Below are 15,154 nucleotides of genomic sequence, written 5' to 3'. Positions count from 1 at the left end.
TCTCAGTAATGATGCCTCCCGCTCAATAGAAATCAATAAATATATCAAAGTATCGTCCTTGGGTTCACGTCACTCTACTCAATCAGTCATCTAACCAACCCTGGGAATCGTCTATTGATTTTTAACTCTTTGCTCACAGTTTCACCCATGCTGCCTGTATGGTGTCGGTGGTGGTGGCGGTGGTGAGACGAGTCATATCTCATAGTATACTCCTCTCTCTCCTCTCCTCACTCCTCTGTCTCTCTCCTCTATCTTCTCTCTCCTCTCCTCACTCCTCTGTCCTCTCTCTTCTCACTCCTCACTCCTCTCTCTCCTCTCCTCTCTCTCCTCACTCTCTCTCCTCATTCCTCTCTCTCCTCTCTCTCTCCTCACTCCTCTCTCCTCACTCCTCTCTCTCCTCTCCTCTCTCCTCACTCCTCTCTCCTCTCTCCTCACTCCTCTCTCTCCTCACTCCTCTCCTCACTCCTCTCTCTCCTCTCCTCTCCTCACTCCTCTCTCACTCCTCTCTCTTCTCACTCCTCTCTCCTCACTCCTCTCTCTCCTCTCCTCTCCTCACTCCTCTCTCACTCCTCTCTCTTCTCACTCCTCTCTCTTCTCTCTCCCCTCACTCCTCTCTCTTCTCTCTCTCTCTCCTCTCCTCTCTCCTCACTCTCCTCTTTTCTCACTCCTCTCTCTCCTCTCTCCTCACTCCTCTCTCTCCTCTCTCTCCTCTCCTCTCTCCTCACTCCTCTCTCCTCTCTCCTCACTCCTCTCTCCTCACTCCTCTCTCTCCTCTCCTCTCCTCACTCCTCTCTCACTCCTCTCTCTTCTCTCCTCTCTCCTCACTCCTCTCTCCTCTCTCCTCACTCCTCTCTCTCCTCTCCTCTCTCCTCACTCCTCTCTCCTCTCTCCTCACTCCTCTCTCTCCTCTCCTCTCCTCACTCCTCTCTCACTCCTCTCTCTTCTCTCCTCTCCCCTCTCTCTCTCCTCTCTCCTCACTCCTCTCTCCTCACTCTCCTCTCTCTTCTCTCCTCTCTCCTCTCTCTTCTCTCCTGGTCTATTTTCAATTTAACCAGTAGATCATGACAGGCATGTCAAGTATGATGTTATGAAGTCTCATTGGGAGACTGTTTGAATATTCAATGAATTCACCGCTATCATACAAATATATACCTCACATCATCACTTGCCGCAGTTACTTTCCTTTCAATAACGTACAGACACACTGCTGTAGAATCTGCCCTTTTCTCAAATTTTGAAATACTTATCAATTCAAGTCGCAGATTTGGCCTCAGACGAAACTTTTTTAAAGCAAATTTATCATATAGTCATAAGATTTCGATATCCTTTTGAAGGAGGCCGCTTGTGTGACCTAGGAATTTCCTTCACAAGTTAGTATGTAGTCCAAAAATGGTTTAACACAGGTCTTAAATCTATGCAAAAGACAGTGCCTCGGGGAATCGTAGGAACCGCGTGTATATATAGCTATAACTGTTGTTTTACTGCCTGTTTGATCCATCTTATTGTAAATGTCACGGTTAGCGAAGGGTTAATTTCGGTGTAATTAATAGTGTCAGAAGTCAGCGTTATTATCTGTGAATCTGAGAGAACTCTGCGCTGTATGATTATTGTTATTATTGCTATGAAGGAGACCGCTGTGACATATAAAATAATATTATTCTTGTAGCTGTTTTTATGATTATTACTGCCTCCGCTGCTGACAAAGAAAGAAATCTTGCCCTTTTTATTTTGGCGGATTGAATGCTTTTTGCAAATCGATGTTTTTCGGCTAAATTTACGTTTTGTAAATGAACATTCAATGTCGACGTTGTAAAACACGTTTGATGGTTGTTTCGGGAGCGTTCGCCGCGTCATCAATGATTTTATTTAATGAATTTTGTATGTTTTGTATTTTTATTATTTCTCTATTTTTGTTACAGTCACGGCGAGTCAACCATCTCAACGCCCGTGGGTTCCACTGCAGCATCCGGATAGAAATCAAACCGCAGGTATATATATATATATATATACCTTTCATTACGAGCATTAAAAGCGTGAAAATTTTTTCAAGGTCTTTTTCAAGGCGTTCAAACCTCTTCATTAACTCCTGTGCCATTTTTCTTGTGGCCAATTTGATCATGTGGAACCACTTAGCTACTTAGCTTCATTAATAGCTGGTCATTCTTGACAAAACTTGGGTACAATGTGAGTACGGGGGTCTAGTCGTGCAGTGCGAAAAAAAAGCCCAGTTTGCCACCTAGCGGTAGAATTAGGCCTCAAAACTGTTTTTGAGCGATAAAACCTTGAAGATAACGAGGAACCGGGTCAAAATTCAAAGATTTGCCTTGATTAAATTTAGCTATTTACCCCAGATAACAACATATTCAAAATGCATTGGGATGGCGGTAATTTCGGAGTTTAAAAAGTGTTGTCTGCCCATGACTTGTTTAGCTTTCTCAAGCACATACAGTAAATAGAGCAGTGAATTTGGATCAGCGTTGTATCCATAATGAACCCTGTTGAACTTCACTTCCTCGTGTAACGTGTAACATTTTGTCTTGAAAAATCTCCCATTTCGTCTGTGACATTTAACTTTGTTGTTGATCAAAAAGTGTTTCGTAATTAATCAGAAGTTTTTAAAATCGCTCTACTTGGTGATGGCGATCTTTAGTGAGATTGTAGTTCATTTGTTGAAGAACCGAAAACTAAAGTTTGGTTTACTGGTCGTGTTTTGACATTTATCGCCGTATAAAAGAACGGTTCGTGTTCATGTTCATCGTCATATGATACAATGATGAAGATAAATCGCTGAAATGTTTTCACATTTATTAACATTTAAAAATAGCTCAACCTCCAGACATTATTAATATTTCGGTATCAATATTAGGACTTTATTTTGAGAATTTACCGAGATGAAATCTGACTTAATAATGATATATAATGAATATAGGTTAACCAGAAATGACATTTGACATTTTCTGATTGGTTTATTATCTAAGAATGGGATATAAGTGATTGGTTCATATTTCAAATGTGTTTAATATAGAAACCAATTTAGACTAATAGCAATACATTCAGTATATTTAACCCTTTCAGAGCTGACTAATTAAAACACGAAAGTGCTGGTGATTATTTGGAAATTTCTAAGAATTCCAACCCCGGCGCATGTTGAATAACAGGCTTACTGCTTACACCGCAACACGGTGTATCGTTAGTTACTGATATTTCACTATATCTGACAGGTGCTGCTGCCATCTTTCTATAGTGATTACTAATTACACCAATGCACTGCTATGCGGTGTACTAGCTAAGTCCTCCACAGATTTATACACCGCACTGCAGTGTAGACGGACTGAAAAGGTTAAACACCCCACAAGTTTGACAATTATTGAAAAATCCAATATGGTCGCCATTCTTAAAGAATGATCTCATGTATTCCTGTAAAACTTGTTTATTTGTAGCTGTATATACGGTGATGTGTTACAATGTCCTATGTGATAAATACTGTACCCGGCAGCAGTACGGATACTGCCCGTCGTGGGCGCTCGCCTGGGAATACCGGAAAAAATTCATCATCGAAGAGATCCGTCATTACAGCGCCGACATCATCAGTTTACAGGTAAGACAGATATCTATCTCCTATATATCGAGATGTGGAAATACTGTATCTCGATTAGATACTGAGATACTTTCATATCTTAAAGAGATACAACCTGTATCTCAAGTGATACAGAGATATTCCTGTATCTTGAGTCGTACTGAGATATTCCTGAATCTCGAGTCGTACTGAGATATTCCTGAATCTCGAGTCGTACTGAGATATTCCTGAATCTCGAGTCATACCGAAATATTCCTGAATCTCGAGTCATACTGAGATATTGCTGAATCTCAAAAGAGATACCGCTGTATGTCGTCATACAGATTTTACTATTATCCTAAGATCGAGATAGTTACTATTAATGTGAGGAGAGATATTACTGTATCATAACTGATTCTATCATCTCTGCTGAATCTTCTAGCGGAGATAATAGAATACCTGATAACTGATGCTGATAATTTAATAGGAGAAATACCCACGATTGAAATAGAATTTAATGAATAAGAGTCGACATTAAGAATTCGGTTTCCGCCGATGTCAATCAGAAATGGTTTTGAATATCCGGTATAATGATAGTGACAGATTGAATGTAGCAAGTGCGACGCCGCTTTCAGTTTTTATCCTGTTTTCACGCGAAATCTTCAAAGAATTCGAAACGTTTGTGAATTTGCTCGAGAGTTCTTGAAAGAAAATACCGTCGTCGTCTTAAGAATTGCTGTCGTACAGCTGAGTAACAGAATACTACACCCCCGCTCTCTCTCCCCCTCTCTCCCCTCTCCCCCTCTCCTCTCTCTCCTCTCTCTCTCCTCTCTCCTCTCTCTCACTCTCTCTCCTCTCCTCTCCTCTCCTCTCCTCTCCTCTCCTCTCCTCTCCTCGTTACAGCACAGTTGACAACATACTTTGCGCACGTGTCGACACGAAATACAAATTACGAGCGTTTGAAATGTTTCATTCAGGCAATTAGATAGAAATGTTATTATAATCGTCGATTGAATCGTTTGAAGTTGAATGCGATTAAATTATTCATGTAATGAAGTTGAGTAGTTTGGTTTACGGTCAAAGTTATCGAAGCGTTGCAGCAGCTTTTTTAATGCACAAGTTTTATCACGCGAATGATCGATGTGGTATTAATAATTTGATATATAAGTGTTAGGCAGGGGCAGAACCAGGATTTTAGGCCCCCTTGGATCAGCCCCCCTGGATCAGCTCCCTGGATCAGCTCCCTGGATCAGCTCCCTGGATCAGGTCCCTGGATCAGCCCCCCTGGATCAGCTCCCTGGATCAGCCCCCCTGGATCAGCTCCCCTGGATCAGCTCCCTGGATCCCCCCGGATCAGCTCCCTGGATCAGCCCCCCCCTGGATCAGCTCCCTGGATCAGCCCCCCCCCCCCTGGATCAGCACCTACCCCTGGATCAGCCCCCCTGGATCAGCCCCCCCCCCCCTGGATCAGCTCCTACCCCTGGATCAGCTCTCTGGATCAGCTCCTGGATCAGCCCCCCCCCCCCTGGATCAGCTCCTACCCCTGGATCAGCCCCCCTGGATCAGCTCCCTGGATCAGCTCCCTGGATCAGCCCCCCTGGATCAGCTCCCTGGATCAGCCCCCCTGGATCAGCTCCACTGGATCAGCTCCCTGGATCACCCCCCCTCCCCCTCCCCCTCCGGATCAGCTCCCTGGATCCCCCCGGATCAGCTCCCTGGATCAGCCCCCCTGGATCAGCTCCCTGGATCAGCCCCCCCCCCCCCCCCTGGATCAGCACCTACCCCTGGATCAGCCCCCCTGGATCAGCCCCCCCCCCCCTGGATCAGCTCCTACCCCTGGATCAGCTCTCTGGATCAGCTCCTGGATCAGCCCCCCCCCCCCTGGATCAGCTCCTACCCCTGGATCAGCCCCCCTGGATCAGCTCCCTGGATCAGCCCTCCTGGATCATCAATTCATTTTCACTCTATTATGATGGTTCTTCGTATAATTGTGACAAGGCTACACTAGGAATCCGTATAGCGAGATACGTTTGATGAATCTGTCGTCAATGCGATTAATTTCAATCCTCTTGTGTTCATACTATCTCTGTATTTTTTTCCTTTGCGCGAGTATTCAATTTCGCATTTCAGTCCCGACAAAGACGAAATAACTAAGCCTCCTCGTACGGCGCCCGGCTGCCTGTGTGTGTGTGCGTGATACCACGCGTGGGTGGATGCTAGGGCTGCTGCAGATGTTGCCGTAGTAATCGAGTTGTCATGGTAACGTCCAACCATCATCGAGCAGCGTTATTCTGGTGACACATATAATATGTATCGTGTTTTTGAAGATATGTACAAAAATTTGCGAATACGTCGAAAATCCAGGGAAATTTGTTGAAATTCGCAGCATAAAATCAAACAGTTTCTGTCCATGTTTTACGTATTTGACTGGTGTTCATCGATTGAATTTTTAGTAGATGAAGTCAGGGAACACCATGTGAGCTGTGAATAGTCAGGGCATAGTCGGGGAAAAAATAAATCAAATAGAAGTGGCCGTCTCAGCGGGAGAGTGGGATACGAGTGTAGTTTATGTCGCTGAATTGACCATTTTCTGCTATCCTAAATGGAACTCACTCGATGTTATCGATAGTTTGAACATCTGGTTCGAAATTCTAAACATATCTGATAAATCGTTATCTCCTGAGTTCGTTTTATTTTTGCATAAATATTTCCAGTAATGAATTACGCCGATGGTTTTACACGGAGTGTCAATAATACGTCTGTCATACGTCGTCGATCTGACCTGACCGGTGAAGACCTAGGACGACGACGTCTGAAAGTAAAGACTTTCAGTCAGTGAAGTGGTTAATTGAATGAGCGTTGAGGGACGCCGCTGAGAACCAATAATCTAACGTTATTTCTGACAATAAATCAACACGGCGTCTCGTTGTGTGAAATATTTCGATTTCTATGCCGTCTGCCCCTCTCCCCGCGCAGCCCCGCGCTGCAAGAAAAAAAACGAAAGAAAACTATAAAGTGACCCTCGACCCGTTTATGAACGTTGAATAGTCGTCTGCTCGGGTTCTACGACACGTCTGCTCGGGTTCTACGACGAGCGGATGCAATTTCCCTCTCGTCGAAATTGGTTTCCAGTTAGAATTACATGTCGCAATTTATAAAACTGTCATAACATCGTTTGACTGGCTGCGTGACCATGGGATTGTCACCGATCATTTCTCTGATTGTCACCGATCATTTCTCTGATCGTCACCGATCATTTCTTTGATTGTGACTGAGCATTTCTCTGATTGTCACTGATCATTTCTTTGATTGTCACCGATCATTTCTCTGATCGTCGCCGATCATTTCTTTGATTGTCACTCCACTGATTGTCATCAATCTGATAATCTGTTCCTGCCTCCTGTCCTCCTCGGTGTCTGCTTCCCTTCCCCTATCATACACTTTTTAAGAATAATGAATTAAAGAGAAACATCGGATCAAGCATCGATCGCTATCGGTGGTCGTCGTTACTGGTACCTTATTATTCTTCTCAAAACTACGACATGTCCGTAAACAAGCGTGCAGGCACCGGCTGTTCGTAGATAAATCAATAAATCAATGGATAATCAATAGTGAATTCAAGCAGAAACCGTGTGGTGTAAGTATTCAATAACTCAGTCACATCTACTGTAACATCATCGCATAAACTGTACACATATCATTTTATATACGACCGCAAAAATCAATAGTAGTTTTGAAAAAGTTTGGAACGCGATATTTCTACGAGAAAAGAAATCCCCCTCGATACGACGACGAAAGTAACCTTCAACGATTCTAAAAACATGTATCAAATATCGAGGACGCAGCTGTCGTCAGAAATTGTTCATTCCCGTGAATTGATATCTCGGCCATCTGTTGTTATTATGTTTTAATTAAAAAACGTTTTTAGTTGAGGTTGATATTTTCAACGTTCAGCGACGTATTGGACCGACGTATTGGACGAGATTGATATTGATCTACTTCGATTGTAATTTCTATTTTCGCCTGTCATTTCTATTCAATTTTCTGTCATTTTATGATTGAAACTATTATTAGTGATAATAATAGTAATGATAATAATAATAATGATAAAAATGAAAATAGTTCATAATTGAATTTTCTCGATGATGTTATATTTTCAAGTGTTGTTTAGCTGTTCACTTCATTCGTAATTTGTCTATGGGAAGATTGCTCTCGAGTGCGGTATAAATATGGAGCCATCCCACTTTAACCGGGGGACGTTTTATTCATTATTTATCCAATTTATTGATTATATTTGCAGGAGGTGGAAACCGATCAGTTTTATAATTTCTTTCTGCCGGAATTGAAACACGACGGATACGACGGTATTTTCTCTCCGAAGTCACGAGCGCGGACGATGAGTGAAAGTGAAAGGAAACACGTCGATGGTTGCGCAATATTCTTCCGTACGTCAAAGTAAGTTATCAAACCCCTACTTTAAACAATCGAACAACTTAATACCAGTTTAAACTCACTTTGGTTTTATAACTGATCTAACAACTTAATACCAGTTTAAACTCACTTTGGTTTTATAACCAATCTAACAACTTAAGACCAGTCTAACAAGTTAAGACCAGTCTAACAACTTAAGACCAGTCTAACAACTTAAGACCAGTCCAAGCTCATTTTGGTTCTATAACCGATCTAACAAGTTAAGACCAGTCTAACAACTTAAGACCAGTCCAAGCTCATTTTGGTTCTATAACCGATCTAACAACTTAAGACCAGTCTAACAACTCAAGACCAGTCTAACAACTCAAGACCAGTCCAAGCTCATTTTGGTTTTATAACCCATCTAACAACTTAAGACCAGTCTAACAACTTAAGACCAGTCTAACAACTTAAGACCTGTCTAACAACTTAAGACCAGTCTAACAACTTAAGACCAGTCCAAGCTCATTTTGGTTCTATAACCGATCTAACAACTTAAGACCAGTCTAACAACTTAAGACCAGTCCAAGCTCATTTTGGTTCTTTTTATTTACAAGGATGCTTATGTCTTAGGGGTTAGAATGTGATGCCTACTGAATTCATAAACATTCAACATTCCGAATCCTGTTTCAGTCCTAAATGATTAATTCCTAAAATGTTTGATTGGGGTTCACACACGAAATGTGAAAACTAATCAAACATTTTAGGAATTAAGAATCCGATGCCATGTCGGTATATAAACCGATCCCGAGGGTCTAATTTGTCAATTCGAATTCAAATTTAAACGCGTCGAGATCTGATTTGATTTTTGATGCTCGAATTGATTAAACTTCCAAACGAGGTTAGATCGATTTTGAGAAGTTATCGTCGTAAGCCGTTTTTCGCGGAATAACGAACGAGAAGAGGATTTTCTGGTAATGACAGCCACGATTGTCAAGCGTCTGCCGAAACATCGAGTTAATTCTCTCTCCGCGCGGTTAATTCTATATGTCGTGTTTAACTGATGAGCATCAAGAGTTTAATTACCATAAAACAAGATTTCAACTCCCGCTCCCGCATTCTCTGCTCTCTCCTCTCTCTCTCCTCTCTCCTCTCCTCTCCTCGATGATCAATAGAATTAATTAAGGAATCACGTATTTTTAGGTTCTAATCATCGCACGGTAGTTAACTGATTATTGATTTAAATTGATTAAACCACTCGTGTGACACTAATTATCCCCCTTCCTGCCGCTTAGACTGGTTCTTTAGTTGTTGAATTTGGATTGAAACGCAAAATGAGCTTAGACTAATAATCTAACATTGCTACAATAGGAGCTTAGATTGGTGTCAAGTTTTTAGTTTGGATATAGAACCAAATGAGCTTAGACTTGTTTAAGATTTTAGGTTGGCTTTAGAACCATAATGTTAGACTGGTCCTAGGTTGTTAGATTGGCATAGGGCTGAAATCAGTTTAGGCTGGTCTAAAAATTTTCTAGATTGGCTACAGAACCAAAATGTGTCTAGCCTTTACCACGCAACTGAATCTTGAAATATACCCGGTAGATGAACTAATGTCAATATTTTGAATTATAGATTTTCATTGGTGAAAGAACACTTGATGGAATTCAATCAGTTAGCAATGGCGTCTGCTGAGGGGTCACATGGTATGATCAACAGGGTCACCACTAAGGATAATATTGGATTGGCAGCTATACTAGAAACTAAAGAGGGTGTATTTGACCACGGTGAGTGTTTCTTCATCGGCTTTCGCTACGGTGAAGTTCGGTTTTCGTAGTTTTAAGTGACTATTTGCGAACTATGTGAAACCCAATATCAGTTAGACGGAACTATAGTCCGGAAATAGTCTACCACGTGATGTTCAGAATTAGTTCAAAGATGGCCGACACTGCGAAATGTGTAAGGTTCACTCGATTATTAACTGCGACCACGAGTCGACTCGCTACGAAAATTGGAAGTTCGCCCGAATTGTTGCATTCATCAACAAAACACAAATGTTTGCGGAATAAGATATTCTACTCTGTTAAACTCAACTGCCCTCTCAGTTTCCTATACACAGAAATATCATTTAATTTGACGTAGATATAAAGGAAATGTTTCGATTCCAGACGAATGAAGATTTTTTATGCGGGCTGGTGGGGGAGGGTGGACGGGCTGGTGGGGGAGGGGGGACGGGCTGGTTGGGAGGGGCTGGTGGGGAGGGGGGACGGGCTGGTGGGGGGAGGGGGGAGGGGCTGGTGGGGAGGGGGACGGGCTGGTTGGGAGGGGGGACGGGCTGGTGGGGAGGAGGGTTTAATGACGGTACGTATCGCATTCGAAACCGATACAGTTATAACTGATGAAACTGTTACATTATGAATAGAGGATGGGCAGATGAGTTATCGACATGTTTTACAGAGATGATGACGACGACAAAAATATCTGGGAATGTCATATCGACGAGTATTGAGTTGTATCAGCAGCGGATACGAGTCGAGGACCGGCTACTCTCGCTGTTTCGTGTATAGTATATGTGTATAGTACTCTGTACGTCATCAATATTTCATAAAAATTGCTGAACGTCTAAAATTACTATCAGTTATTATCGGATGGTTTTGCGATAATGGAAATATCCCGAGGTTCACTATTTATCGTACTATAGATTTACAGGACAGAGTTTCACTGTTTTTGGTAGAGATTTGACTCGGCATAGTTCTAAATTTCACAGGGTGGCGCCACTTACCTGTAAATCAAGAAAAGTCGGGGTATTATCTTTTCTTAGCCGGGGAATTTCGTTTAAAAAAAAAAGATCAAAATCAAGGGATAAGTCTGGAAAATATGTTTAGATCTCGAGTAAAATCAAAGAGTTTTCATCTATGTTAATTGATTAGATTCTGTGCAGATCAAGTCAGGGAAATCAACGTGTATTATCAGGGAATAGTCGGGGTAAAAACAAATTGAAAATCTTTACTCGAAGCGAGGGACTTTATATCATATAAATTCAATCGATGTAACAATGTTTAATGGTTTATTTTTTGGTAGGACTCCCGCCCGAGAACGAGATCCGTCAACCTCTGTTAGTCGTAACTGCTCACGTTCACTGGGATCCCGAATACAGCGATGTTAAACTCATACAAACGATGATGCTGATGTCCGAGATGAAGAACATCATCGAAGAGCACAATAAAACAGCAGCAGCAGCAACCGGTTCGGCATCACCGTCATCGGCTGATAACGTCAATTCCATCCCTCTTGTTTTATGTGGTGATCTCAACTCATTGCCCAATTCAGGTATAGTTAACTAACCTTCTTCACGACGCTATCTTTCATTTCAACTATCTTTTATATTTATGAGACAATTTTACAAATTTATTTAAACTGAATATGATGCGATTCAGATACATTTCGATTCTGACAATTGGATCTGACGCGGCCATAGTCTTTCTGAGATCTTACACAGCCCATGGGCCTCCCTGAGATTTTACACGGGCCTCGGTCGCAGATATCTTACGTGGCCCATGGGCCTCGTTGAGATCGAACACTGCCCATGGACCACATTGCGAACTTATGCTCTGCCCATAGCTATTGCTGAGATCGTATACACTGCCCATGGGCCTCTAGTTAACCCTGTCCGTGTATGAATATATTTTCATTTTATCAAACTGAATGAAAAGAGTCAATGTTTCAACGTTAAGGCAATATTCTGTATTCTTGAAGTTGACGAAATAGATATTAGCTCGAAGAAACATTTCAAACTGCTCTTGTGCTTTGTATTGGGTTTACAACACGGATTCGGAGCATTTCACCGATGTTTAATTTCTGTTACTGTTTGTTATATATAGGTGTATTGGAGTATTTAATGAACGGTAAAATCTCATCTAGTCACGGCGACTTCAAAGACATGGGCTACGACGACTGTTTACAGAAATTAAACTCGCTAGATAGTCGCGAGTTATTCGGTCACGATTTCCGACTCAGTAAAGCCTACTCCGACGACATCATGGAGAACACCAATTATACGTAAGTATCCACCTCCGAGCTCCGGTTGGAGTTCGACTGCTGTGTGTTGTTACATTACTATCTAATATTTGTTAGTCTCATAGGTTTAATTGAGATCAAGATGTCAACACCTTTTAGTTATTTATAGTATACAGGGTGGGTCTCTTTCAGTATTGAACTCTCTTAAAGTTCACATTATTTCTAGTTATATAATTGCCTCGTATGATGTGAGGTCAGCAGAGATACATTTAGGGAGTGGTCTCATGGGTCCCGACCCCTGTCTCCCCATAGCCCTTTTCGTCAAGACATAGATTGTTAAAACCTGTGAATTTGACACTCTCATCCTCTCAGCATTGACATCTTTTAGGGTGTATTCCTTCAAATTTATCTGTGGGACCCCGCTTGTGGCTGTTCATGGCTGGATTCACCCCTGGTCAGGAGTCAGTTACTCAAAATTTAGTTAGAGGTTAAACATCAACACTTCTCAGATATTGATAACACAGGAAGGAGTACTTTGAGTAGTACTGAACTCTGAGTTCAAATTATTTGTATTTATGCCTTGGATATAAACAATGATCTCGTATGTCATCAACGGGCTTCCATATCTTTCCCTACCTCAAGCTCTCCCTAACCCTTTCCCTTATTTCAAGTTCCAGCGGACCTGCCTGTTTGGGCGTCTAAAATTAGCTGGCACTTCCTCTATTCAAATGGACTGGTTAACCTCTGGTTGAGCTCCCCTACTCCCCCTCCCCCTCCCCCCTAGAGGGATGTATCATATTATCACTATCTATCAGTAATTATTATGTTTGTGAACTGTCACTGGTAGAGCTTCCGTAGCAGATCTAATTAGTTAATAATAAGGCGGCATTTTAAATCTAGCGACTCGCCCTTTACACCTCTCTGATGTTATAAAACAAATCTCTGTGTCTTACTCTCGGCGTTCGACGCGTAACCGCGTTTTAGTGTGTCATTAGTTGCCATTGGAAACCACAAACACGTGAACCAGTGAGTGTGTTTTCCGGGGAAGAGTCGACATGAATTGTATTATTGTATACAGCTGGTTGCCCGGTTAAATGTCATATGTCAGCAGCGTGTTTGTGTGTGATTACGATGCTCAATTTGTTACAAGACTCATTTAACCCTTAACAGTGTATCTACACCGCAGTACGGTGTATAAATCGGTGGAGCACTTTACTAATACACCGCATCATGATGTATCAATGTAATTAGTGAAATGTCATGTGTCAGCGGCATGTTTAAGCGAGAATCATTTAACCCTTTTAGTGTGTCTACGCCGCACTATGAATTGGCGAACAACTTTGATAGTACACCACCTTGTATCCTGGTGTATCGATGTCTTATAATAAGTAATTATCTCTATTGGAAGATGGCAGCACCTGTCAAGCGTAGTGAAATATTAGTAATTAATGATACACTGCACCGTGGTGTAGAAGCACTATAGCGGTATACCCGTTATTCAACACACTGGGGTAGAATCTTTTTCAAATTTTCAAATTATCTCCAGCACTTTAGGGTTATCAATTAGTCAGCACTGAAAGGGTTAATAGTTTATCCGCGAGTAGAGAGCTCCCTCCTGTCCGGTATTTCTGAGCTTTCTGTCTCCGCAGCAGGAAAAAGAGTTCCTCGTGTTGAATAAGAAGTTTTTTGTTATACCAGGTAATTGATGTATATATATATATATATATAGCCAAGGACGCAAGGAGTTTTTACGTGAACTTATTCCTGGTATTTAGCGATCGGAGACATTTAGAAAATGAGGATGGAAAATGTCGGTTTTTAGTTTCGTCAGAGAAAATAAGATTTGCGGAAAAATACCTCTTTGATACATTTAAAAAAAAGATTTTGCGATGACTTTTGATATTTGGCGTAAAGAGAAGATTTCGAGTGGATTTCGAAATGAGGGGTCTTATTACACAGTTCGTATGCACCCAAGGGGGCAAGGTCAGAAAGTAGTCCATATAATTTTACCAAGAATCGACTTTTGCATGTTTTGTCCACAGGAGGATTTAAATCAAGATGAATTCCATTAGACTGGACTGGTCTGTGAGCTAATATGAAATGCGCTGTGACTTATACAAAACTGTTAATTGAATCAGTTTCATTTTTACCTGGATTTTGATTATAATTATAGCCAGCGGTGCAGCGGAAAGCGATATGGAGAAAATGTCAGTTGAATCAACACGCTGCGACCGTCTATTTTGTTTTTGTCATAAGCCTTTCTAAGTCGTAACCACGACCACCACAGGCGAAACGAAACACACGGCACGTAAATATACCTGAGAGGTGTGAGCGCACTTCAGGCGTGCTCCGACTATAACTAAGCCTTTAAAGTGGAATATTTTTAGTATCGGCATTATGTGGAGTTTCTCAGATGAAAACAGCCCCCGCTCTACCGGTAAACACGCCGTAATGAATTTAGAAGATGTGACATTTAGGGGTGATGAGTATTGATTTAAGATCGTTCTATCATACGTAACGTACAAGTATCCTTAACAGTCAGTCCTCCTTAACAAGTTTTAGAGGTGCAGCCACCCCTCCGAAAATCAATGAGATATCTACTGCCCGTAACAGAAATAGAAGATTACACCGAAATAAATTCAGTATTTTTTGAGAGATTGAAAACATTACTTCAGTTCCACGATGTCATACAACGATGTGTAACGATGAACTCCAGCATATCGGGGAATTTTGTTACGACAAACTTCAGGGCATCAGAAAATCTGGTCATTACTATCAATAGTAGTTAGTTATATCCGGTGTGAAATGATTAGAATTTAAGTTTAACTTCAGCGGGGGGTGGGGGGATGTGGTGCGATGTGGTGCGATGTGGGTGGAGTTTGATGGTGGTAAATGTGTTCATTATACAACGGACAGTCTGTTATATCCAGTAATGAATTAATTGAATTTTGATAAAATTTCTAATCTTTTTTCAGTAGGGATGGGATACAGGGTTGTGATACAGGGAGGCACAGGGGGGGATACAGGGATGGGATTCAGGGATGGGATACAGGGGTGGGGGGATACAGGGAGGTACAGGGGTGGGATACAGGGATGGGATTCAGGGATGGGATACAGGGGTGGGGGGATACAGGGAGGTACAGGGGTGGGATACAGGGGGGATACAGGGATGGG

General features: G+C 41.8%; 1 protein-coding gene across 4 annotated transcripts in view; it reads left to right on the top strand.

Annotated features, from left to right (window-relative positions):
* The window catches only part of LOC141903833 (uncharacterized), a 37,529-nt gene that overhangs the window by 18,346 nt on the left and 4,029 nt on the right, over positions 1-15,154 (top strand). For all 4 annotated transcript variants that reach the window (XM_074792168.1, XM_074792170.1, XM_074792169.1 and 1 more), the window contains 6 exons: positions 1,920-1,988; positions 3,441-3,598; positions 7,857-8,011; positions 9,599-9,750; positions 11,045-11,293; positions 11,845-12,022. In XM_074792168.1, the coding sequence (XP_074648269.1) occupies positions 1,920-1,988; positions 3,441-3,598; positions 7,857-8,011; positions 9,599-9,750; positions 11,045-11,293; positions 11,845-12,022 (961 nt within the window). The remainder of the gene's footprint in view (positions 1-1,919; positions 1,989-3,440; positions 3,599-7,856; positions 8,012-9,598; positions 9,751-11,044; positions 11,294-11,844; positions 12,023-15,154) is intronic.

This window comes from Tubulanus polymorphus, chromosome 4 (genome assembly GCF_964204645.1).
Source record: "Tubulanus polymorphus chromosome 4, tnTubPoly1.2, whole genome shotgun sequence".
NCBI classification, from domain to species: Eukaryota; Metazoa; Nemertea; class Palaeonemertea; order Tubulaniformes; family Tubulanidae; genus Tubulanus; species Tubulanus polymorphus.
Note: the sequence above shows the minus strand (reverse complement) of the source record. Positions and strands in the feature narration are given on the sequence as shown.